Source organism: Dunckerocampus dactyliophorus, chromosome 5 (genome assembly GCF_027744805.1).
Source record: "Dunckerocampus dactyliophorus isolate RoL2022-P2 chromosome 5, RoL_Ddac_1.1, whole genome shotgun sequence".
Classification (NCBI taxonomy): Eukaryota; Metazoa; Chordata; class Actinopteri; order Syngnathiformes; family Syngnathidae; genus Dunckerocampus; species Dunckerocampus dactyliophorus.
Window position 1 is genome coordinate 2,704,481 of NC_072823.1, and position 25,257 is coordinate 2,729,737.

Consider the following 25,257-nt stretch of genomic DNA (forward strand, 5'->3'; position numbering starts at 1 on the left):
CATGGGAGTATCAATCGGAATGTTTCCCCATTAATTAAAAGCAAGGCATGGAATGGGATGATTTGCATGTGTGATAGGATGTGTGTGATAGGATACATACTCTAAATATTGTATTTGTTAGTAACATTGTGGTCCTCCACCACAGAAGGGAACCATGCCTTCTTCTGCAACCAGTGCTCTATGGGATTTCTGACGGAGTCTTCATTGACGGAACATATTCAACAGACTCACTGCACATCAGCCATGGGGGGCGGGGCTCCGCCTGGTGGCGGTGTGGCCAAACTGGAGTCTCCGGTGCTGCAGTCCGCATCCCAATCCTTCATGGAGGTAAGCAGGAAGGACATATTCGCGCCTACAAAGTTTGTAGTGCAGTGGTGTGAAAAAGTGTTTGCCCCCTTCCTGATTTCCTATTTCTTGGCATGTTTTGTCACACTTAAATGTTTCATATCATCAAACAAATTTAAATATTAGTCATTGACAACACAACCGAACACAAAATGGCATTTTTGAATGAAACTTTTTATTATTAATGGAGAAAAAAAAATCCGAAGCTACATGGTCCTGTGTGAAAAAGTGATTGCCCACTAAACCTAATAAGTGGTTGGGCCCCGCTTAGCAGCAACAACTGCAATCAAGCCTTTGTGATAACTTGCAATGAGTCTCTTACAGCGCTGGGGAGGAATTTTGCCCCACTCATCTTTGCAGAATTGTTGTCATTCAGTCACATTGGAGGGTTTTCCAGCATGAAGCGCCTTTTTAAGGTCATGCCACAGCATCTCAATAGGATTCAGGTCAGGACTCGGAAAAGGCCACTCCAAAGTCTTCATTTTGTTTTTCTTCAGCCATTCAGAGGTGGACTTGCTGGTGTGTTTTGGATCATTGTCCTGCTGCAGAATCCAAATTGGTTTCAGTTTGAGGTCACCACGATATTTTACTCTTGGTATGATGATGTTTTTCTGACATGCGACATTACTTTTACGCAAGACGTAATGTGACACACACCTTCCAAAAAGTGTAACTTTTGTCTCATCAGACCAGAGTATTTTCCCAAAGGTCTTGGGGATCATCACATTTTTTTCTGGCAGAATTGAGACGAGCCTTAATGTTCTTCTTGTTCAGCAGTGGTTTTGGTCTTGGAACTCTGCCATGCAGGCCTCTTTTGCCCAGTGTCTTGGTCATGGTGGAGTCATGAACGCTGACCTTAACTGCGGCAAGTGAGGCCTGCAGCTCTTTGGTTGTTGTTGTGGGGTCTTTTGTGACCTCTTAGATGAAAAATCAGGAAGGGGGCAAACACTTTTTCGCACCGCTGTTTATGGCAGCGTTGTCTGTTTATCTCCCTATTTTCCCTCTTGGGATTAAAAAATAAAAAAAATCTAGTAGCAAGCCTGCAAATACGTTCTGTGACAGTAACCCTTGTACTCGCAAAAGACATTTAAATTCTATTCCATGCTCAGGTGTACTCCTGTCCGTACTGCACCAATTCTCCCATCTTCGGCTCACTCCTGAAGCTCACCAAGCACATAAAGGAGAACCACAAGAACATTCCATTGGCTAACAACAAGAGGCAAGCGAAGATGGCCGACCTAAGCCCCGCCTCTTCTGATGTCGAGATCTCCTCCCCGAAACGCCACAGACTGGGAGGAGACTCCACCCCTTCCATAGGGAGCAACGGGGACTACCCCTGTAACCAGTGCGATCTGCGATTTGCCAGCTTTGAGGGTTTCCAAGCGCACTTGAAGTCGCACCTGGAGATGCTGCTGAGGCGGCAGTCATGCCCACAGTGTAACAAGGAGGACTTTGAATCTCAGGAGGCGTTGTTGCAACACCTGACTGTGCACTACACAACCACGTCCACTCAGTATGTGTGTGAGAGCTGCGATAAGCAGTTCTCCTCGGTGGATGACCTGCAGAAACACCTGCTGGATATGCACACATTTGTCCTGTACCATTGCACACTTTGCCAGGAGGTCTTCGACTCTAAGGTCTCCATACAGGTGAGTATTTTGTTTTAATTTGACTCATTGCTTGTGTCAAGTTTGTAAAAGAACACTATTTCTGTTTGTCATTCAGGTTCATTTAGCAGTGAAACACAGCAATGAGAAGAAGCTGTTTCGCTGCACAGCCTGCGCCTGGGACTTCAGGAAGGAGACAGAACTTCAGCTCCATGTTAAGCATAATCACCTGGGCCAGAGGTCAGGCCTCCCTGGAGGGCTTGGAGCAGGTACACATGCCAGTAAAGTAAAAGAGGGAAAGCCTGTCCTCATTGCGCAATGATGACGACTGGGATCAAACATTTTAAAGATGAAAAGTTGCATTGGTTGAACCTGGTTCTTGTCTCACAGGTCTCAAGCCCAGGAAGTGCATCTTCTGCGGAGAGACGTTTGGAACGGAAGTGGAGCTGCAATGTCACATCACCACTCACAGCAAGAAGTTCACGTGTCGCTTCTGTGGCAAAACCTTCCATGCAATCTCGCTGTTGGAGAGACACCTCAGGGAGAAGCACTGCATCTTCGATGGGGGCAACATCACCGGCAATGGAGGTGGCACAGGGAGCAGCAGCAGCCAGAACGGCACGCCAAATGGCCTGACTCAGTCGTCCAAGAGAGGAGGGAGCGGAGGTAGCGGCGGTGCGAGTGCCACAGAAAGAACGACGGTGGCGGTCGCGGAGCAAGCCGACCTCCAGAACATGCTGCTGAAGAACAGCGTTGCTGGGGCAGCAGGCGGCCAGGGTGGAGATGCAACCAACAGCCACGAAGCAAGTGGGGGCGAGGAGGAGCTGGACAATTCTGAGCCGATGTACGCCTGTGACATCTGTGGAGCAGCCTACACCATGGAGTCCCTGCTTCAAAACCACCGGCTGCGTGACCATAACATCCGGCCAGGAGATGATGATGCGGGTGACTTCATCTTTAGTTTACCTGATTCTTTACTTGAATTCTGCTGAGCAGTTTTATTATTACTTTACCTCTAATAACCCGTTGTGTCATGTAATTACCAGGTTCTCGAAAAAAGAAAGCAGACTTCATTAAGGGGAACCACAAGTGCAACATATGTTCCAGAACATTCTTTTCTGAGACCGGGCTTCGCGAGCACGCTCAGACGCATCGCGGCCCCGCCAAACACTACATGTGTCCAATATGTGGTGAACGATTCCCCTCTTTGTTAACCCTCACAGAACACAAGGTACAGTGATGATCATTGCATCATCTATGCGATGATGTGCATGCATTTTGACCACATCTCAGCATCGTTACTTTGTGCTCTGCTAATACAGTATATCCCCGCTTTTCACGGGGGTTGCATCCCAGGACCCCCCGTGAATGGCACAAAACTGACAGAAAATAGCTACAGTATTTTTGACACACGTCTCGCCCTCCAAACCGTTACGAGCTCGACATTGACGCATACTTCTACAAATTAATTTGCAGTAAAAGTGACTAATAATTATTACATTTCATTCAGCGCTAGAACCTTCTCTTTCTCTCTTCAATTGTCATTGTTCACTCGTGATACAATCCACGTTTGAGCCGTAATTATGCCTCACACAGTTATGAAACACATTTAAAAAAACAAAATGTATAACTACTGACCGCTAACACTGCAGTTTGTCTTCTATTGGGTGGATTTGTTAAGCTGTGTAAGTTTAACTTTTTGGTCTCAGCACACACCTATGGCGTGTTCAAGGACCGCCGAACAAACTGCAAAACCTCAACGCTTGACAGAAAAAACATTATCAGTGAAGCATAAAGATGTAAATATGCAATAATTGTGGGCTTTTTTGACAGTGGCACATGCGTGCTGTACATTGCACCTGTATTATCATGCATTCATAAATTATTACTGTCTTATGTTTAACCAAAAAAAACAAAAAAACCAGCCTTTTTGCCAAATTGGCGAATGCTGAATTGCAAATATGCGGGGATCCACTGTAATGACATATCTTTGGTCACTGTTTACTCTCTATCTTTCACAGGTGACCCACAGTAAGAGCCTGGATACAGGAACATGTCGAATCTGTAAGATGCCCCTGCACAGTGAGGAAGAGTTTATAGAGCACTGCCAGATGCACCCTGACCTCCGAAACTCCCTCACGGGCTTCCGCTGTGTAGTCTGCATGCAGACCGTCACTTCCACCCTGGAGCTAAAGATCCACGGCACTTTCCACATGCAGAAACTCTCCACTGGTTCCGCTCTTGGAGGAACCGGAGGGGGATCTGGGAATGGAGCAGGAAACGGCTCTGCATCTTCCTCCCCCAACGGGCAGCTGCAGCAGCACAAGCTGTATAAGTGCGCTTTTTGTCTCAAAGAGTTTAAGAACAAAGGGGAGCTGGTGAAGCTGGATGTGAATGGCTTGCCTTATGGCCTTTGTGCCAACTGCATGAGCAGGTAACACACTTCAACAATATTATCCTTCATATAGCTACACTTGGCAAAAATAGAATGGCAACACTTTTGTTTTCACTCCCATCACTCAAAGATCTAAACCTTTTACTATGTACACAAAAGGCCTCTCTTAAATATTGTTCACAAATCTTGAGCACTTCTCCTCGGCTGAGATAATCCATCCACGTCACAGGTGTCGCATGATTATTGCCTTGGGCTGGCCACAATAAAAGGCCACTCCAAAATGTGCAGTTTTATCACACAGCACAATGCCACAAATGATTTGCAATAGACGAGTGTGCAATAGGCAGGCTGACTGCAGGAATGTCCGCCAGAGCCTTTGCCTGTGTATTGAAATTTTCTACCATAAACATTCTCCAAAGGCGTTTCAGGGAATACGTCCAAACCAGCCTCAGACAATGTGTGATCTTATATATTTGATTTGAGTCTATCATAGGCTCTGTTATCTAAGATTGTCAAAGTTGCAGGGTCGTACCACATGCAGTAAGATTTAATGCATATATGCATGCATATTAAAACAAAAACAAAAAACAAACCCACAATATTCAATACCCTCAGGGGCACTAATGGCCAGAGCCCCAACCAAGGAGGAGCTCTCACACCAGGAGACACGCAGGGGGAGAAACCTGTGTCCGGGCTCAGGTGTCCCGAGTGTGGAGTGAAGTTTGAAAGCCTGGAGGACTTGGAGAGTCATGTCCAGACGGATCATCCCGAGGTCAGCCCTGAAAGCTCAGTTGGGAAGAAGGCAGAGGCTTCACCTGCTCCAAAGGTGAGATCAAATGAGATAAAAAGTGTTATTTCTGGCAACTCGGTTGCCTCATGTAAAAACATCCAACTTAAAAATGGAGACGATGTCTAAACATTTGCAACTGCTGCTGCTCTTCTATGCATCTTGCGTACATGTGTGATGGGGTGGGGGGGTTACCCATTGGGTCCTGCGGCTGGGGTGTGCTGTGGCATGAAGGGAGCTGTGCGCGCTACTTGATATTGACAGTCAGGCTCCCTGGGACCTGCCGCGTGTTTGTGTTTGAGTGTGTAATTCATTGTGTGTGTGTGTGTTGGAGGCAGTTTTCAGGGACCCTCTATCTTACGCGTACCTTTTGTTTCTACTAGTTTGACAGCACAGTGACGACCATCTAGGATTTGTCCCTGTGTGTTTGTGTGTGTGTTTGTGTGTGTGTGTGTGCGTGTGTGCGTGTGTGTGTGTGTGTGTGTGCATGCGTGCGTATGTGCGCATGCAAGGTGTAACAGCAAAGAGACAGCGGTATTTGGGCCTTTGTGTATTTATGTGTTTGTGCTTGAGTGATCACTGTGTGCAATGAATGAATAAACAGGCCCTTTGCTTCTTTTTGCCTTTGTTTCTCTCACTTTTTAATGTATATTTACGGCTCTGTCAGATGACGGGATGTTTAACATTCATTGCTTTAACCTTTAATATTTTATTATGTGTGAGTAAATTACTCTTGCAAATGAAAGGCATAACACGTTCAATTCATTCTGTTATGCTACCACTTATTGTAGGCCTACAGTGGATCCCCCCCCATATTTGTGTTTTTGATCAAAACGCTATTTTTTTTTTTAATTGTGGGAAAACCATTTTGAGCTTATAATCGCCATAATTCCGCCATTTATTGGTAGAACACCCATCTCATTTACCCTGCATTGTAAAGCTTGAAAGAGTAGTCAGAGGCAAAGGTCAGTTTGCTTGAGGAGGTGTTCTTTATATGCAATGAATCAGCTTGATGTGTACACCCTTACTCACTCATCACAAGCCAACAGGAGTCTCACTATGCGGGTATCATAATAGACGCTTACACACAAATATACAGTACATGCGAAACGGGACTATTTCATACTAATTTATACCTGCAAGGCATGCTGGGAAGGGTGTTTGCGTGGGCTTTCCAGCATGCCTTGCGGGTTTAAATCAGTATGAAATGGTATTCTTTTTGCACTGCTGTGAATATTCTCATTCATCCAAGTCATGGTATTCTCCGGGCTTTGAATTGCTCGCAACTGGACTGTTCAGCTTGTCTTAGAATATGTTTTGCCTCTCATCCGAGCATCAGTTTCTTGGTCAAAGACTAGGTGGGACACACAGCAGTCAGACTAGACTAGACTTCCATTCAGATGTAATGATGGTGATGGACCCACCTGAAACCAAGGTGGCTGTTCCCTGTTAATTTGTTCGAGGCTAAATGACAGAATCTTTTAGGAAGGGATGAAAGGACAGCATTGGGAGGGAGGTGGTGTCCTTTAGAGGATAAATAGATTGGATCTTGTGCCAAGTTCTCAGACTAGAGCTGTCCTATCTAGTGTGACTGGTGTGTGTCCCAGCTAGTCATTGAGCGTGAGCTGATGAAACCTGCTCGGATGAGAGGTGACAACCCGAACAGTCCGCTTGCGATCGATTCAATGCCCTGAGAATTATTGTGCACGTATACTAGTGTGTAAGTCCGTGTGTGTTCCACATGTTACTTGTGTTATTTTTGGTTGCACTGTGAGCGAGGGAGGCGTTTGGTTTGATGACCTCCTCTTGGTTTGTGTGAGAGTGCCAAAATAGACATTTTTATGAGCATCTCAAGTACTTCATTTTTCACCGTTTGCGTGTGTTGTCTGAAAACACCAGCCCATGGCTGATAGTGTGGCTTTTACTGTTTAATTTTATTTACATACTAGACTTTGCATTTTGAACTATTTACCCAAATTCACCTGAAAACGTTGTTTCCGTCTCTCACAGAAAAAGACCTACCAATGTATTAAGTGCCAAATGACGTTTGAGACTGAGCGGGAGATCCAGATTCATGTTGCGAATCACATGATTGGTGAGTGAGCCACAGCCACTTCTCTCTCTGTCAAGGTTATTTTGAGTGTGTGTGTTTGCGTGCATGCTCAAAGGTGTCTATTTCTACGTATTATCAGTCCCTCCTAATGACGATGAAATGCCTACCTTCCTGTTGTGGTCAAAAAGGATCCCCACTCATTCAGCAGCTACACACACACACACACACACACGCACGCACGCACACACGCGGCTCAGTGCTTCAGTGTAGCTTTAGAGTTATTTGAATTTGTGTGTTACTGAAAGCCATCAGTGTATTAAAGACAGCTATCTTTTGCATTAACGAACATCTGATGTGGTAAGGGAAGCTCAATACATTAATGAAGCACAATGAGTGCTTGTGTTGATGTGAAAACTTCCTGTGTAGGCAAGTCTATCTTTTTAAGAACTTACCCTTACTGATGAAGACAGTTTTCCTCTCTTGCTGCTACTTTGCTGCCTCAGCTTCTCTGTCGTCTTGGAGATTAACGAGGTGGACTTACAGAGAAGTCTGTGAGAAGGCGCGAGAAAGAAACAGTTTGTTTGTATGCGGCATCGCTCAACTTTTACACTATTAAATATATTAAATATATCACATTTCTGTGGGGAGCACTCCGGGAGTATGGGGTGTCGGACCAGTTAATTTAGGCTGTTTGTTCCCTGTATGATCGGTATCAGTGTTTGGTTCGCATTGCCGGCAATAAGTCAGACCCGTTTCCAGGGAGGGTTGGACTCCGGCAGGGCTGCGCTTTGTCACCGATTCAGTTTTTTTTTACTTTTATGGACAGAATTTGTAGGCACAGCCAGAGATTTGATTGGATCCAGTTTGGTGGCTGCAGGATTGGGTCTCTGCTTTTTGCAGATGATGTGGTCCTGCTGGCTTCATCGAGCCGTGACCTCCAACTCTCACTGAAGCGTCCAGGATGAGAATCAGCACCTCCAAGTCCGAGTCCATGGTTCTCGCCCTGATAAGGGTGGAGTGCCATCTCCGGGTCGGGGATGAGATCCTGCCCCAAAGTTTAAGTAGCTTGGGGTCTTGTTCACGAGTGAGGGAAGGATGGAAGGCGAGGTCGACAGGCGGCTTGGTGCGGTGTCTGCAGTGATGCGGACTCTGGATCGGTCCATTGTGGTGAAGAAGCAGAAGGCAAAGCTCTCAATTTACCGATGGATCTATGTTCCTACCTATGATCATGTGCTTTGGATAGTGACCGAAAGGACAAGTAGCCAAAATGAGTTTTCCTTAGAGGTAAGGTGAGAAGCACTGTCATCCAGGAGAAACTCTGAGTAGAAGCGCTGCTCCTTCGCATTGAGAGGAGCCAGATGAGGTGGCTTGGGCATCTGGTCAGGATGCCTCCCGTACGCCTCCCTGGGGAGGTGTTCAGGGCACGTCCGACTAGTAGAAGACCTCGGGGGAATCCCTGGACACATTGGAGGGACTCTGTCTCTAAACTGGCCTGGGAACACCTCGGGATCCGCTGGGCAGAGCTGGACGAGAGAGAAGTCTGGGCTTCCCTGCTTAGGCTGCTGTCTCTGCGACCCGACGTCGGACAAGCGGTGGAAGATGGATGGCTAGATGGATGGAAATCTATCAAATATGTTTGACACTTTACTTTAGAGCAAAGTTTCCCCACTTTGATCCTATGACACTTTCCTTATCTTACCATCCTGGGCAGTTATCATGCACTTTTCCTTCCTATTTGATCCACTTTCATTAAAGTCCCGCATTTTTACACACACACGCGCACACACGCACACACACACACACGCACACACGGGCATAGCAGTTTTGGGTTAATTAACATGCTAATTGTGTGAAAGCCTTGCACAGAGTAATTATGAAATTGAGGCAGATTATTTTTGAAAGCGTGCCCTCTTCCTATTATTACATTCCATAGAAGATCAAAAGATGTTCATATTATTTTCCGTCTTTCATTTTTTCCTCGTTGACACCCTTGTTTTTTTGTTTTTTTTGTTCCCTTCTCCCTGCTCGCTGTCACTTACATTTATATACTGTAAGTGAAGTGGATGTAATTCAAAGAATCCTAATTGTGTATTTAAATGCTCTACATTATAAAGGCTAATAAGAAACAGATGAACGCTATCTCTTGGAGTCTGAGGGAAACTTCATGGAGGATGTATGCTTTCCCTCTCACAAGATGAGCAAAGCCAGATTGTTATTGTCTAAAAGTGTGAAACTCATGAATGTACACACTTTTTTAAAAGTTATATAGCCTTGTTGTCATTGTCATTTATCGCAGAACAGGTCTGACTTGCTGTGGAGAGAAGACGATCAAGTCCCGTAAATGTGACTGTCACATTGCTCCTTGGGTAATACATGATGCCCCCCACGGCCTTGTTAATTACGCTGTCAGATAACGAGAAGGAGAGACAGCATTCGGGCCGATAGAGGAAGAAAGGGCCAGCGTGCCTTGTCTTGAGAGGAATGTTTACAGCAACAAGTGTGACTTGTATGGCAGCTTTTGGGCTCAAGCCAGCAGCAGGCAAATACGTGGACATGAATAGAACATATTCTCTCAAGGTAATTTCAAATTAAATCCAGAAAAATAATTAACTCAATTAAGTTTTGTTGTTTAAAAGCCCTGTGTTGTTACTTGAAACTCTTGCTTTATCCTGTTCACCAGTGAGGCTTTTATTAGGTTGTTTATTTGTTTGCTACTTAGGATAACTGCACGGCCACCTGTGAAAAACCTCCAGGTGGTCCTCAGGTTATGAGAGTTGCGTTCCAAGATTGTGATGGAAATCGAGGACTTACACCTAAATGATGCGTGAATGAACTCCTACGTCGCTCACACTGTACAGAGCACACGCCAAGGACATATAAAGGACATATAAAATGCAGTATTGAAAAGATCCAATACGAGAATTAAATGACATTGTAATAAAAAACAACAACTCGTCACTTTTCGTCTTGCAGGCCTTCTACCTTCATCCTAGGCTAGCCTGGAAGGATAACCTCCTTGTAACAGCGCACAGAATCCATGACCCCCGAGCATTCCTAAGCATTCAGTCATCTTCAATGATAGTCGCGACAGTCAAACGTTTGGGAGCACAAGATGTGAATTTTCATTTCCATGGTGATTTTCCTTCTCTTTAGCGCACTACAGCTTGGAGACACAATGCAGTGTAAAATGTTAACTAATAAAAGGGCTGTCAAATTATTAAAACGTGATGTCATGATTAATCACCAATTGCAACTATGCCAGTTTTTACTGTATTTTATGAACAAAAAGATAAATGACAGGACACAATTATATATATTTGTATATTATATTTCTATTACCAGCTCCAAATGAAAACTCAAGCTAAAAGAAACCACGCACGTCTGAAAATGTGTTTGCCTAACACCAGCCTCTTTGAAGGTAGCAGAACATTTGAATCACACTTTTAACCGAGCCATGAGGAGTTGCGTTCAAAGACACCAAGTAATTTAGGTTGAATTCACATGTTCTGAGTGTAGATGTATTTTCTGGGATTTCTGAGCATACTTAAATGCAGCACCTTGACTTCAGCAGCAAGAGTTACGTTGGTGAGTGAAAAGAATATCCACTTGTTGTTTTGCTCTGTCTTTGTTTATTTAGACCACACATACGTGCATAAAAAAGACGTTGTGATTTTCGGAGTGTCCCTGAATGCGCGTCGCGGTGGTCTAGTGACGATGAGGAAGCGTGGTTCCGAGGAGGACTAGAGACTTGTTTGTGAGTTGCAGATACATACAGTATATGGCGCTGGAATTGGAACTCTGTTGATGTGTTGAGGTCAGGATAAAGTTCTAAAAGAGCGTCAGACTGTGGGGACACTACACTATGCCTGCGTCTGCCATCATAACAGAGGTGTGGGTTGACATGATGCACAAAAAAATGTAACGTAATTAATGAAATGCAGTAACTTAGTCACCACTGTTAACGTGCTATTTTTGACAGCCCTGGGAATAAGCAATGACACACACTGTATTCCTCCGCCCAGCACGATGCACTCTTGTGCCGTGACGTTAGTTCTCACGTGAGTCTTGTATTCACAGACCAAAATTACATTTACATTACAGTCGAGGAGGACCGCCTGTATTTCCTTGTAGATGTCTTAAAATGTGCATATCCAGGATACGACCATATTTTTTAAATCTTGGGAAATAATGAACATTTTGTCATATAAGCAGGAACTACGTAGCAATCATGGAGCTTTAAAATAGTGGGTTCATCACTGAGTGTGGGTTTTTCTAGTGTTTGTGATATTTGAACTTTTTTTTGACACATACCCACACACACACAAACCACCACCGTATTCAGAGTGTTGCATGCGGCCATTAGTGTCTCACTAATCACCTCAGTCTAAATTTCACAGCAGGAGGCCTGACCTCACAAACACATGTAGACACACACTCGTAATATTTGCTCCTCCTCTCTCTCTTTCTCTCTGATAAACAAGCTGAACATGTCGTCATATCTGCTCCAAGCATGCACTCTGTGACCACATACTGAGCAACATGCGTTCTCACCCTTCCGCCGGCTGTAGTCAGCACGAGTCACCAATTAGAATATACTGTTTGTGGTCAGTAGTGTGCTTTTTTTCTTTCTGGTTGAAAGCGCAAGTAACCCCTTCAGTGTCGGCCATTGTGAACGATTTTGACTGATCTTTCAAAGCACGCAGAATATTGAGTTCTACGGATGTATAAACAGGAAAAAAAAGGTTTGTTTCTACCCTTTTCTGGTCTTTAGTAATCAGTGGGAGAACATACGTAAGTTTCAAGAAAATGGCAGTTCTCCACTAGAAAAGCTTTTTGCGAAAAGATAAATTTCAAGCATAACTTTCACTTTGACTATACCACAACATAAACACAAAAAAAGTTTTTTTTTTTTACGTCAAGATCATTCATTTGCAAATGCAATGCCATGAACTATTTACAATTTTCACATTTGGACCTAAACTGTGTGTGCACATTTGTGAGCACACGTCCATGCATGCGCAAAAGTGTTTGCGTGTGCATGCGTTCAAATTTCCCTACAATGTGCAACCTTGTGCACGCTACACTCCTCCACGCTCTTCCACTTCCTCCTTGCTGTCGAGTGTGTTTTTACATGCAAATGATCCATGCCGAGCTCTTATCAAATGCACTTCTGCCACCTTGTGGCCATTTTTATGGCTTAAAACTGCTCTAAAAGAGACATCCATTAGTGTGCAGTTGTGTCATCGCCTCTTTTTGCCTCTTGTGCAAAAAACATGAAAGATGTATAAATACGTCTTTGAGATCGGGCGTTCGGGTTTATAAAAGTTGATTAATACATCTTTGATATTGAATGAGTTAAGAAGGGGTGCAGTAGCGATGCATATCAAAACGCATGCAAACGGTAGTAATCGGACCAAAAAATTAAAAGCTATCGGTGCCTCATTTTGGTGCTAAATGAATGCAGACTCAGCCACCTGCAACAAGTGCTTGAAGGTGCTCTTGTCGTGCAAGTAAGGCAGCGTCCCCACAGAGGCACACAGAGTCGGACGCTGTTTTTAAACTATGTTGGCGACCTTAACACGCTAACAGCAGCGCTCAGTTCCAACACGGTAAACTCCACACCAACACACATTATCCATCAGTCACACTGACAGCGAGCAAGGTGCATTCACGAACACTGTAATTCTGAACGTCCACACAAGCGGGTCGGCAGAATTGGGTATCAATGATCAATTTCTGCTTCTTCTTGAAGTACGGTAAAATCTTTGGAACTTTTTTGCACCTTCTCTGTGACTGTGAGTATTGCTGCTGGTTTTGCCGTGATATGAATTTGTTGTGGATTTTATTTCATATTGGTGAATTTATTACTTAGTTGTCATTTTATTTATATTATTGAAGTATTTACATGACTATTATGTTCACCTTGCATGTCACAAAATTCCCTAAAAAGAAAAAAGACATTATTTTTGGACAGCATTTGCACGTTTTCCATTTTTAAAGTGCTGGTTCGGTTCGATTTAAGCGCTGGCACTGTTTCAAAAGTACCGATTTGACACCTGTACTGGATAATATGTAAAGGATACTCAAATAGGTGGGAAGGGCAGCAGGGAGGGAACTTTCCACATTTAAATGTTGCACAAATGGGGGGAAAAGGATGTCAGGAAACTGCCAAAGATTGAAAAATACTTTGTCCCTGGTGAAAGTCACAAGTAAATATGGTTACGTCGACAACCTCTTATGTTGACGCGAGTGAGCCAAATTGAGTCATGTCATAAAAGGGTTCCACTGTATTGGTTTTTGTTGTTGTTATTTTTGTCTAAAATGTAGATGACAGTGTGTAAATGTTCCCGTCATGTAGGTGGAAGACCAGGCCTTAAAACACACATCGTGATTAAAAACCTGTGTCTCCACCCCCCACTGACACACACGACCTTCCCAATGCGTATTACTAACCGTACCCATTCTCTCCTCCGCTCTCCCCAACCCCACCTGCCATCGGGACGGCCTGTAGAAGAGCCCACCTGTCGGCAAGGTTTGTCCCCTTTCTGTCTCACCCTCTGAGCAAGGCAGCAAGCACGCTGTCTCACTGCCCGCCCATCCGCATCCCATTGAAACCACATATTTTATGACTTGTTATGCACAGTTACAGTATGGTACACCGACCACACTGCATGATGTGGGAAACAATCTGGAAAGTCGAGCATTGCAGCGAGACTGAATTTTCTCCATAAGAGACAATGTGTCATTAAAAACATCAACACATGGAGAGGGGTTATGCTACATAGACGCCTTATGGCCACATTTTGGCACAATTAATCCTCCACTGTTCACTCTCCCGATCCCAGCTGCATGCTTCATTGTTCCTCCCACTTCATGCACCCAACCACACACTCGCACAGACACATATGTTGTGTGTGTCCACTCACCTGGATCGAAATGAGTGAAAAGAGACAGCTAACGATGTGTCTTCACGATGAGCGTTTTCGTTCATATCGTCCACTGGCATTCTCTAATCACATCGTGTTGATGTGCTGTTGTGGCCCGGAACGAACTGGCTACTTTCAGTGTGATGCCACATTTGGCCTTAAACCGAAAAAGCCTTGCCTTTGTTTGAGTAAGTCCTCAAATTGTCAGGTCCCATAAAAAACAAAGCAATTTTCTCCCACAAGAAATCATGTAAATCCAATTAAGGTGTTCTAGACACTCAACAGTGCAGAGCAAAAAAAAACACCGCATAGAGAATCATTATAATTTTACGTGTAGAAACAGGTGATGCGCCGATCGATCGGCCACCGGTCAAAATCGGCCGATTTCCGTGAAAAAGCACATGATCGGCATATGCCGATAAACGCCTTTCAACGCCGATCATCTGTGGCTCGCACTACTGCAGCATGCAGCCTGTGGCGAGCGTATCCCTCCACTTTCCCTCTCACTGCGCAGGCGTGCCAAACCCAACGCAATCATTTCTGCCGTGTGGGACTTGTGGGACACTTTGTGAGAGTGATATAAGATTTGCACCCTGCAAAACATGCCACACAAAATGCACTTGGGGTGTGGTGAGTTTTCGAGGCTTGCGATGGGATCATCGGTCGGGCGACAGTTAATGACAGTTAACGCTGGACACTCGCCCGTATGTGCGTGGCAGTCGGAGGTCTAAGGCGGATGACCCGAAAAGTGGTTGGATTTGTGGCCGGCCTTTGTCGGTGGCGGAGGACACTGAGTTTCAAGCTGTGTGAATGAAGGTGATTTTGTGGCTCCTTTTTTCATATCATGTAGCCAATAGTATGTTTAAAAATGCACACTTAATCTGTGTGATCGGTATCGCACAATTTCACTCATGGATGATCGGTATCGGAGTTGGCAGCGTAAAACCCTGATCGGAGCATCCCTAGTAGAAACTATGCAAAATAATAATAAATGATAATAAAAATAATTTTGACATTTACTGAAGGCTCTTGTTGGCGAAGAAACAACTTTTCAACATCCTCCATTTTTGTATGATCCCTGTTTCGTTAACATCGTTACCTCTCGCACAACATTAGCGTCCTTTGTTTCTTTTTTCTTCGCCAGGATGGAGCTTCCCGTACATCCTGGCTAGATCGGCCAGGCGGACGCCATCTTCATACGTTGCGATTAGTTTTTTCAAGAATACGCATTCTTTATCACATTGCTGGTACTCGCAAGTGAGTACTTCCATGGAATGATACGGTACGGGGCAAACAGACTAGTTTATCACGCGCAATATTGTATGGCATCCCAAGATTTTTGGCGAAAACCCCGAAAACTGCGGCATTCGAAAACCGTGGTCCATTAACATCGGCTAATCCTGTTCCGCTGATGCGCCTAATGACTCGTAACTCTGGGGTTTGTTCATGACTGACTGCTTTCAGTAGGATGCCACCTTTGGCCTTCAACCCAAAACAAACTTACCTTTTTTCGAGTGAGCCCTCAAATAAACCAAGCAGGTTATTCTCCGCCTGCGGTGAAGTGACTGCACTCGTCAGGCAGTCTAAGCGGCTGTCTCTAAGGGTCAGGCTGAGCTGGTGTGCTTCGCTGTCCCCTGCACATCACCTTACTTTGACAATCGTGCATGAATACTCTCCACACTATATTCTTCTGAGTGTCCTGATAGGCAAGGTCTGGCCTGCTTACTTTGTGTCGCTGAAGACTTAATGAGGCGAATAAGAAGCTTTTAGAGTGAAAGGAGGTGGATAATGTGGTGCACGAGCCATTTGTGTATGTGTGTGTGTGTGTGTGTGTGTCTTTGCCACAGGATAGCAACAATGCTGTTTTCTTCTGCCCTGCTGCACCTGAACTAATAAGCCCCAGACTAATCTGGCCCTTTTTCCTCTTGGTGTGTGACTTCACTAATGCTCTCTACTTAAGAAAACACTTTGGCTCACCCGTCTTAGTCGAAATTGATATCACAACAAGCATGGGGGAGATTTCCAATGTTGCCCTCAACAGCAAGTGTGTCAAAGCTTACCGAAGTCTTATGAAACTGGGAGGAAAAAAAGGTACTTAAGGAACATGAATAATCCCATCATAGGCATAAGCGTCCAGTCTGAGGGAGTTTGGGGCACCACAGGAAATGACTTGTAGTCTCTGTGGGGTCCGTTTAAATCAGTTGTTGTTTCTATAAAGATGGGCATTAAAAGCTTTTTTTTTTTTTTTTTTTTTTTTTACACACAGTGACCCCCAATTGCACTCGCTGCTGCACTCAATACCACACACTGCTAGCTGTGGTGTTTGCATTCATTTTCAGTGGCATCGGAACTTTGAACACATCCAAGTTTTTACATGTACAAAATTTACAGAAAAGGAAATTGCACTTTTTGGGATTCATCATCCAAAATCCTTATGTGACACATGAACACATATGTCTTTCTCTTTGCATTATAAAAATATAAAAACAAATAAGATTTAGCTGAGAATGCACGTAATAGGAAGTAACTATTCCACCTATAAAGCCTTCTGAAAAAAAACCTACAAAAAGAGCCAATAATGCTCCATCTACATATCATGTGACGTATTAACCATTAACATATTAACCAAGCTATGACTACATTATTATTATTATTATTATTATTAACGTTGTTACGCTGAAGAACTATGTTACTGGCATAGTGACACCTCGCCACACCACACCAGCTAGCTACTAGCCGGCTAGTGACTAGCTTCGCCACACACTCACTGAAGCGCCGCGCTCACAATGCCTCAAGCCACTACCAACGCTAGTAACGCTACATATTGGAGCTGTCGCTACTGCTGCTGTGATTTTGTTTTCGGAAAAGTTAACGCTAGGTGATGCGTTACTTTCTATGTTGCTATTTGAAATCAATGCACTCAGGAAGGAAGTTCCGGTAATGCTGAAGAACTGTGCCGTCAACATTGTTGAAGGTTTTTGGAGGTGTTTTAATCGCGGGCTGTGTAGGCAGCATAGGTTTGTCCCATTACGTTCATTAGTTACCTGTTTCTTTTTATCTGTTTTTATATCTTTAGAGCGCACAGAAAAGAGAAAGACGTCTCACATAATGATTGTGGTTGATGGGCAAAAGTCCAAAAAACGAGCAGTTTTCCTTTAAAGTTCTCAGGAATTGGAACGCCAAACCGTAAACAGACATGATTAACTCAGTAAGTGTGTTGCCGTTTTTCTTCGGCTTTTTTCAGCATGTCTGGGGGGTTGTGCATTTGTGTGAAATGGTGGTGTATCAGAGTGGTGCAGTTATATTGCACGCTCCACATGTGCTATTGCACTGTGAGCGAGGGAAGCGTTGCTTTGTGTTGCGTGAGCATCATTTAGGGCCGCCAACAATGACTGTTTTCTTAGCCGATTCATCAGAAGCTTATTTTTTTTATGAATCGAGTAATCGACCAAGTCAATGTGAACCAAACACAAACAGTTAGCTGTTTGGTTCGCAGCACAACAGAAACGAGTGGATCGTAGGTCCACTGCAATGGATGACGAAGGAAATAAAAAATATTCCCATTTGAAATGCTGAAATCAGAGGATATTTATATTTTTAAATCCAAAAATAATTAATCGAATGCTGCGATAGTTGCTGATTAATTGGATAATGGATGAATTGCTGCAGCTCTAAATTCATGTGATGATATGTACAGTGGTGTCATACATCAGGCAAGCGGGGATGGATGAGGACAAAACATGCTTTTTTTCTTCAGGGATGTCGTGTGCTGGTCTGTACTGTCATGGTTTGAACTTGGGAACATATGACAGCCCACCCCCCCTTCACTGTGTCTTTCATCCCTCCCTCCATCATCTATCCTTCCTTCCCAACGTCCCTTCCTCCCTCCTTCCCTCGCCACCTGGAGCCACCGAGCCGTGACACCAAAGGGAGGGAGGGAGCGGTGATGGAGGGGCGAGGGACCGGAAGGAAAGGATCACAGAGGGCTAGATGAAGGAGAGAATTGTAAAAGACATTCAGAAAAATCAGAGGTTTGCTGCGATGGACTTGGCCATACGTGGAGTATCAGTGTGTGAAATGAAAGCCAGTGCAATTCCTTTGGAACGTCTATATTGAGATGGAAATGTGAACCATGTGTTAACACCTATGCTGAATTGTAATCGTGCGGTTTATGTGTGTGTGCGCTATTGTGTTTTTGAAAACTGGGAGCATGGAGGGCCCCCTCCACTCCCACCCCCACCCCCGAGAGCTCATTTTGTCATCTTCTCGCTTGATTTACTTCTTTCTTCTTCTGTTTATTAGCAGTCATTACAAGCTGTTTGGAAACCTAATAGGACACACTGACAAATAGACAGGAGAGACACAAGCAGTGCAGTCAGCGGAGTACACGGCCGTGTGTCACGTGCGAAGGAACGGGAGTGTGCGCATGTTCCACCTGAGAGGATATTTGTACAAATAGCCCCGTTTTACTTGCATGTAGAAGTGTTGTGCCTTGTGTGAGTGATGTCTTTGTTTGCGCTGTGTGTGTGTTTGCGTAGCTACAGTATACTTTACTGTACTCACGGTGCAGCCTGCTGTACCTGCAGTCCTCCTTTGCATCCTCGCTGTTTACTCAACCCGTCCAGGTGTGGCTGCAACAGCTGCGAACAACAACTGCACACACGCACTGACGCTGTTATCCTCCTCTGCTTGCTAATTGTCACATGACAAACACGGCGTTTTGCCTTTCTGCGCTTCATAAACAGAGGCCAAGCAACAATTAACTCGCTGCTTAATTCGCTAACTATTTTGAGTTCATTTTCTCATGTGACAGGCACATCTGTCCCAGTTGGTGGTGAGCAAGTGTGCGTGCGTGTGTGTGCAAGAGAATCTGCCTCTGTGCGATTGCACATTTAGGCTCTGCCTTTTAAAGGAACATGCGCTTGTTATGATGGGAAAACGCCATCCGGTCTCAATTCTCTGTGTACAGTCGTCCCTTGCTACATCGCAGCTACTCCCTCGATCTATTGTGGGTTTTTAAAAAATAGTTAATTCATCAATGATGATGTGGTTGACTATGGCTTATTATTAGTCAAAAAACATTGAAAGACGAGTCATATGCCGTGTAAAGGTGACTATAGGGGTGTTACCTCATGTCTACAGGGCTCTAATATGGTTCAAACAGGTTTAAATGGCCTGGTCATCGGGCGGCAGTAATGTTACATTGACGAGCCATTTCTTTACATTACTTTACCTTAACTTGCAGCCATTGAATTGATCCTTGATCCGTTTTTGGCTTCTTACTGTGTCCTCCTTCCCCAATCAGTATCAAAACATAGTTTTAAGTTCCTGATAAATAAATTGGAGGCTAACTAGTTAGCTCGGTAGCGGCCGTCTCGTGTTTCACTTCAGAGATCCCGTATCCTGCGCATAAGCAGTGCACGATGTGGTGTAAAGCAGGCGTGCAGTATTGTCGGAGTGTGTGTATTGTGTCTGTGTATGGCAGATGCATTTTAGACTGGCTGTTTTGCATATCAAGTGAGTGACAAACCCCATAGTGAGGATGGATAGCAGGCTGATGGTTTTAATGCCACGCGATCGACCCACATTACGTTTGCGATACTACAGCAAGTTGCTGTTCCAATGCTAACAGTGACTTATGTTTATCATGTCTACTATATTAGGTAACATGACTATACAGGTGACTATAGTTATTTCATGTCTACAGGGCTCTAACTGCGATCATATTCTATTTGTTAATATCGAATCCTACTTCGCAAAAATTCACCGATCGTGGTTGGGGCTGGAACCAGTTAAACGAGATAAACGAGGGACGGCTGTAACATTGAAATGCATTTTAGGTTTTGTTTTATTGAAAGAAAGGACTGCGTGGTGCTGCCATGTTGTTTAGCATTACTGGACTATTTGTGGGACTGACGGAATTGGATTATTGGCTATGACACATAAAAGCAAATATGTTTCCTACTACCTGTCCAAATGTACTTAATTCTGTTACTCTTTTTGATGTTGAGTTTTTTGTCAACAAAATGGAGCCACTTTGCATACTTTTTTAGATGGGGGGGCAAGGGACCACAGTGGCACCTGCTGCTCGTTGCGAAAAGCGATGTTTGCTTTCAAAAGTCTTACTTTATTTAAATACATGAAACTTCTTAGCATATCTACATGTGTTGCTTTCCAAAATATCAAAGTGGCCCATGCATGCTTCCATTTTTCGCTATGTGGCCCTCAGTGGAAAAAGTCTGGACACCCCTGATATAGAGTATGCATCGGCACATGTGCCACCGCCCCCTGAGGTTTTGTGCTTGTTCTGTAACTTACAGATGAACGAACAAGCCCACAAACTACAATTTGACATAAACACTAAAATAAGTGACTTATCCAATCAAAGAAGAAGAGAAGCGTCTTCAAGCACGTGAAGCTGAACGAGGAGGGGCGAGATGGATAGCACAGACATAGGAGGAGAGTGATTTGTGGCAGATTTTGGCTGGCACTCCACTCTTGCTGAGCAGCTGGACTTCATTAAATGGCTGGTGTTAATTACAGGGATTGTGCACACATGCACACACACACACATGCAAGCCTGTAACTGCAGACCCACAACTAGACATGCACACTCACACCGGCCGGGGTCACCTTGCTAGCTAGCCGTGGTCGAACCAACAGAGTGATGGCTGGGTAGTGCCAGACCGACAGAAATGGAGCGAACAAACATCCGCACATTCATTCTTGTTTTTATAGCACTCATCCTCATTAGGGTGAGCTGCCTGTGAGCTGGAGCCTATCCCAGCTGACTTTGCTTGAGAGGCGAGGTACACCCTAGACTGATGGCCATCCAATCACAGGGCACGTGCACCGTTTTCCAACAACCATTCGAAAGTGGATGGATTAACAGATACTCGAGTGAGCTAGAGTAATGATTAGATGCAAACAAACTGTTGATTCAAAACAGTCCCTTTCAGAATTAGGCTCAAGGCAAGCTACATAAAATACTGTCGTTCCCATAAAGAGAGGAAGAAGAAAAGAGCGGCACCGGCACAGCAGGAAGTGGAATGCAGTGCCATGCTGGGAGCGGTTGAAGGGGGTCTTCTTTGGTTCTTAATTACACAGCAGCGTGCAGGAGATTGCAGGATGGAGTCGGTGGGAAAAAGAAAAACAGTATACATTGATGCTCTTATCTGTTGTCTCTAAGCAGATGTCGACCAGGCTGTTCCCTTTATTGCCGTTCAGGCCTTGTGTAACACACACACAGACACACACACACACGCACACACCATCCAGGATAAATCAATGCGTTCTGGTTTCAGTAATTTCCCAAGGTGCTTTGCTCTTGGCCCCTCGGGTGAGCGAGGTGACAAAGCCAACCAAAGAAGAAAATCTCTTACTTTCTCTTCTGCTCTTCCAAGCTGATGTTTGCTGTTTCTCTTTTCTTTCTTTTCTTTCAGCTTCCGTTGTGTGGTTGCTTTAATGCAGGTGACTTTCCTGAATACATCCATGTATGCAATCTCCCTTTTATGACATTTTACATGTAAAGTCTTTGTTTTCTTATAACCATTAGCTAGTGGTGGTTGGGGCTTCTTATTTGACCGAATCACTTTCAGGGTGGGGTGGCTCTAGATCACTGGTCCCCAACCTTTTTTGATACACGGACCGGCTCGTGTTCCCACAAATCTCCTGCGGACCGGAGCGGGGGTTCGTACATTACAGCGATGTAATTTATCTTATTTATTATGTATTGTGTAAAACTAAGACATGAATGAGATCAAATTAAAAGCACAAAATGAATGCAGACCCACCATCCACCAGTTCAAGTTCCAGCCAAGTGTTTCCAGAGAGATGATTACATGGCAGTTTGACGTGTGTGGGAAAAGGCAGTGTGCTAGCATGAATTAACTTCAGACAAATGTGCACATTAGCAGTCAATAAGTCATCAAAACTTACGTTTATGCATTCCCACATAGTATCAGCATTTGACACCAAATATGAGGTGAAAGAAAAATGGTAAAAATACAGTAGTAGTCTATCTGTGCAGCGAGAGAAAGTTAGCACACCCACAATGGACATGGTCAAGTGAGACGGATGTAACAGAGAGAATCCGGCCACTTTTCAAAATAAAACATAAAAAAAATGAAATAATGGAAATTATTTTTTCTTTCTGAGTGGCCCGGTACCAAATGAACCACGGGGGTTGGGGACCACCGCTCTAGATGACACAGTCGCGTAATGCTTAATTTAGTAACAGCAACGTACAGTAAAATGTGCTTAAATATGCATGCTGCATGTTTTGACTAACAATAGACTTTATTCAACCATAAAACAGCATGATTTATTAACTTATTTTTGAAAAAACCTAATAGAGTGGAGCCGTGGAATTCCAGTCACGGAAACTTTGCCAATGGTCACGGGGGCAGTCACGCTGGAATGAGGACAAACAGTCATCAAACCCATTTGGAATCACACACGTGACCAATGTCTTGGTGTGTTGAAGAATTTAGATTCAGGCAGGGACGAAGGAGTCTAGTCCATCCCAGGACTGATTAATTAGTTTTGTAAGAGCTCCGTCCCGAGACTTAAGTCCAGATCTCTTTTACCAGCAACCAATTTCCCGTCTCATGTTGTCTATCCCCTTTCATCCTTGCATTTGTCCAGGATGAGAGATCCTCATTTGTGACAGATCCAGCATGCTAATGGTGGATGGCAAGAAACAAAAGTGTCCATGCCAGCAGACATGCACACGCTCATCACTCGTGCATTAGTGTGTACAAACATGGACATCCATCTGGAAATACACACGCTGGGATGCTCTCTTATGCACACATAATGCTGCGAGTCTTTCCCAGCTAGACACACACGGACACACGTCAGTGCATTGCAACACAACGTGTGTACACATGTATTCACGTAACACTCTGTACGCTCCCTGCTGCATCGCCCCTGGTGCTGGTTCCCTCTTCTCCTCCTCCTCCTTCGCTCTCCTCCCCCACCTCCTCCGTCTCCCAGTACATCTGGCACGCTCAGCTGCCGAGGAGCACCATAATTATCCCGCCGGAGACGCACACTCGCGCGAAACGTACACACACATTGTGACGAAGGCTCATGCACACTTGTCTTCGGCGATCCGCGCTGCTCCCTGCTGCTCTTCGTCACTACCGGGGCTTCATTAGAGTGTGTGTGAGTGTGTGTTGATGCATGGTGCTTTTGGATGCCATCCAGATGTTTTTTTCTTTATAGTTGAGGAGTGTCCTAGATGCAACTGTCCTGCACACATGTAATTCCTCTTTGCCATGTGTGTTGTCACTGGCTTGGTTTGGGTCAAGCAGCATATTCACCCCTCAGCGCTGTACCTTTGCACTCTGGCAACCAAACTGCGGTGGCTCTAAAAAGCTAAACGAATCTTAAAATCAGATCTGTACCTTGTCCTGCATTCTGTGCATGTGCCTCCCAAAGGCTGCGTCCTTACGTCGTTTTCGTGGCTAAACTCTTTCATTGATTTAATGCAGACAGCGAGAGGCCAGAATTGTTCACGGTCAAATGATCAGACAATGAAACACATTTCACTGTGTGGATGATAAGGAGACACAAGACAGAAAATCACAGCCAACTACGGAATATACGTACTATACAATACAAGTGGTTAGCATGTTGGCCACACAGTTGGGAGAGCTGGAAGATGTGGGTTTGAATCCCCTTTGGGAATCTCCGTGTGGAGTTTGCATGTTCTCCCCCGTGTGTGCGTGGGTTTCCTCCGGTACTCCGGTTTCCTCCCACATGTCCAACAACATGCATTGGCGACTGTAAATTGTCCACAGGTATGAATGTGAGTGTGAATGATCGTTTGTCTACATGTGGCCTGCGATTGAGTCCAGGGTGTACCCCGCCTCTCGCCCAAAGTGACCTGGGATAGGCTCCAGCATACCCCCGCGACCGAATGAATGAATGACTATTCAATATACTAATATAATTTTCAGCCTTTGTTCTGTGTGCTATTGGGTAGATCAGGGGTCTTCAATGAAAATCGAGGTCCGTTGATGCAATTGTTTTAACAGCGAAGGTACAAATCTCATTTTTCTTTAAATTGCGTCAAAGAGACGAGAGCCTATGAATATAAAATGTCATGAAACCCTGCACATCACCCTACAACACTATTATTTTGGCACCTAAATTGCATAAAAAAAAAAAACAGGACAAATTTCACATAAATAAAAAAGGTTTGACGGTACAAACAATGAATGAAGACAACAGGCTTATTTTTAACTTAAATTAAACTGCACCGGTTTCTCTGGAAAAAATGATATTAAAAAAAAAATCATAAGGGTCTCTTTAACAGAAAAGCTGCAAAAGTACATTCTCTTAGGTTTCACATTTTCTTGTTATTGTTGTAGCTGGAATTTGCCTGAATGTTTTACACGGTTCCTCATTTTGTTGACCTTTGAGTAAGATCTCTGCAGCAGAAGCACGCCACACTCTCCCGTCAGTGAAAGATGTTCTATTTTACTCCAGTGTGAAGATTTCCGCCTTTGACCACCCCTACAGTTTCAGACCGTAGGAGACACAGCGGTTTGCCAGTGCATTCTGTAAGAATGAACATATATCGGTCCGTCCATTCACTTTTCGCCATTCATTCGTCCATTCAAATGTTCGCTTTTCTTGATCAACTGTACTTACGTTTGAGCAAGCCACGGTTCTCATTCACTCGACAAGTAAACTAACTATTTCATTGGCTCATTTTGAGTGACGTCACCGCATTTGCTGTCATTCAACCGTAATAACTGAAGTAATTACGCCCGCAAACTGCCGCTGCGATCGGTCCGCGAGCATGATTATATGTTATTATATTTCCCATTCACTTTATTTGGCCACAGGACCGGAAATGGCCATGACCGGGTCCGGACCCGGAACGAGGTCCGCCATTTGCCGATGACTGGTGTAGATGAATAACGAATACCTTTCCAGATTAAATATCTGTTCTTCGTCCTGAATTGTGTGAAATAAATGTCAAAAAAATGATTTACGGTCCAGCGTGACTTAGATTTTGACTGATGCCAATTATACTCCGGAGCGACTTCCTCTGGAAAATAATTTAAAAATAAGAAATAAATCCTTTAATTTGATTTAAATGTCCGTTTTGCCGAAAGAATGATTGGAAA

General features: G+C 44.3%; 1 protein-coding gene across 2 annotated transcripts in view; it reads left to right on the forward strand.

Moving 5' to 3' along the window:
- The window catches only part of znf423 (zinc finger protein 423), a 169,530-nt gene that overhangs the window by 78,504 nt on the left and 65,769 nt on the right, over nt 1–25,257 (forward strand). Inside the window, exons 11-19 of one of the 2 annotated variants that reach the window (XM_054775407.1) lie at nt 146–327; nt 1,455–1,994; nt 2,071–2,221; nt 2,343–2,897; nt 2,999–3,183; nt 3,974–4,386; nt 4,963–5,173; nt 7,145–7,229; nt 13,699–13,719. In XM_054775407.1, the coding sequence (XP_054631382.1) occupies nt 146–327; nt 1,455–1,994; nt 2,071–2,221; nt 2,343–2,897; nt 2,999–3,183; nt 3,974–4,386; nt 4,963–5,173; nt 7,145–7,229; nt 13,699–13,719 (2,343 nt within the window). The remainder of the gene's footprint in view (nt 1–145; nt 328–1,454; nt 1,995–2,070; nt 2,222–2,342; nt 2,898–2,998; nt 3,184–3,973; nt 4,387–4,962; nt 5,174–7,144; nt 7,230–13,698; nt 13,720–25,257) is intronic. The other variant, XM_054775408.1, reaches the window with a different exon arrangement.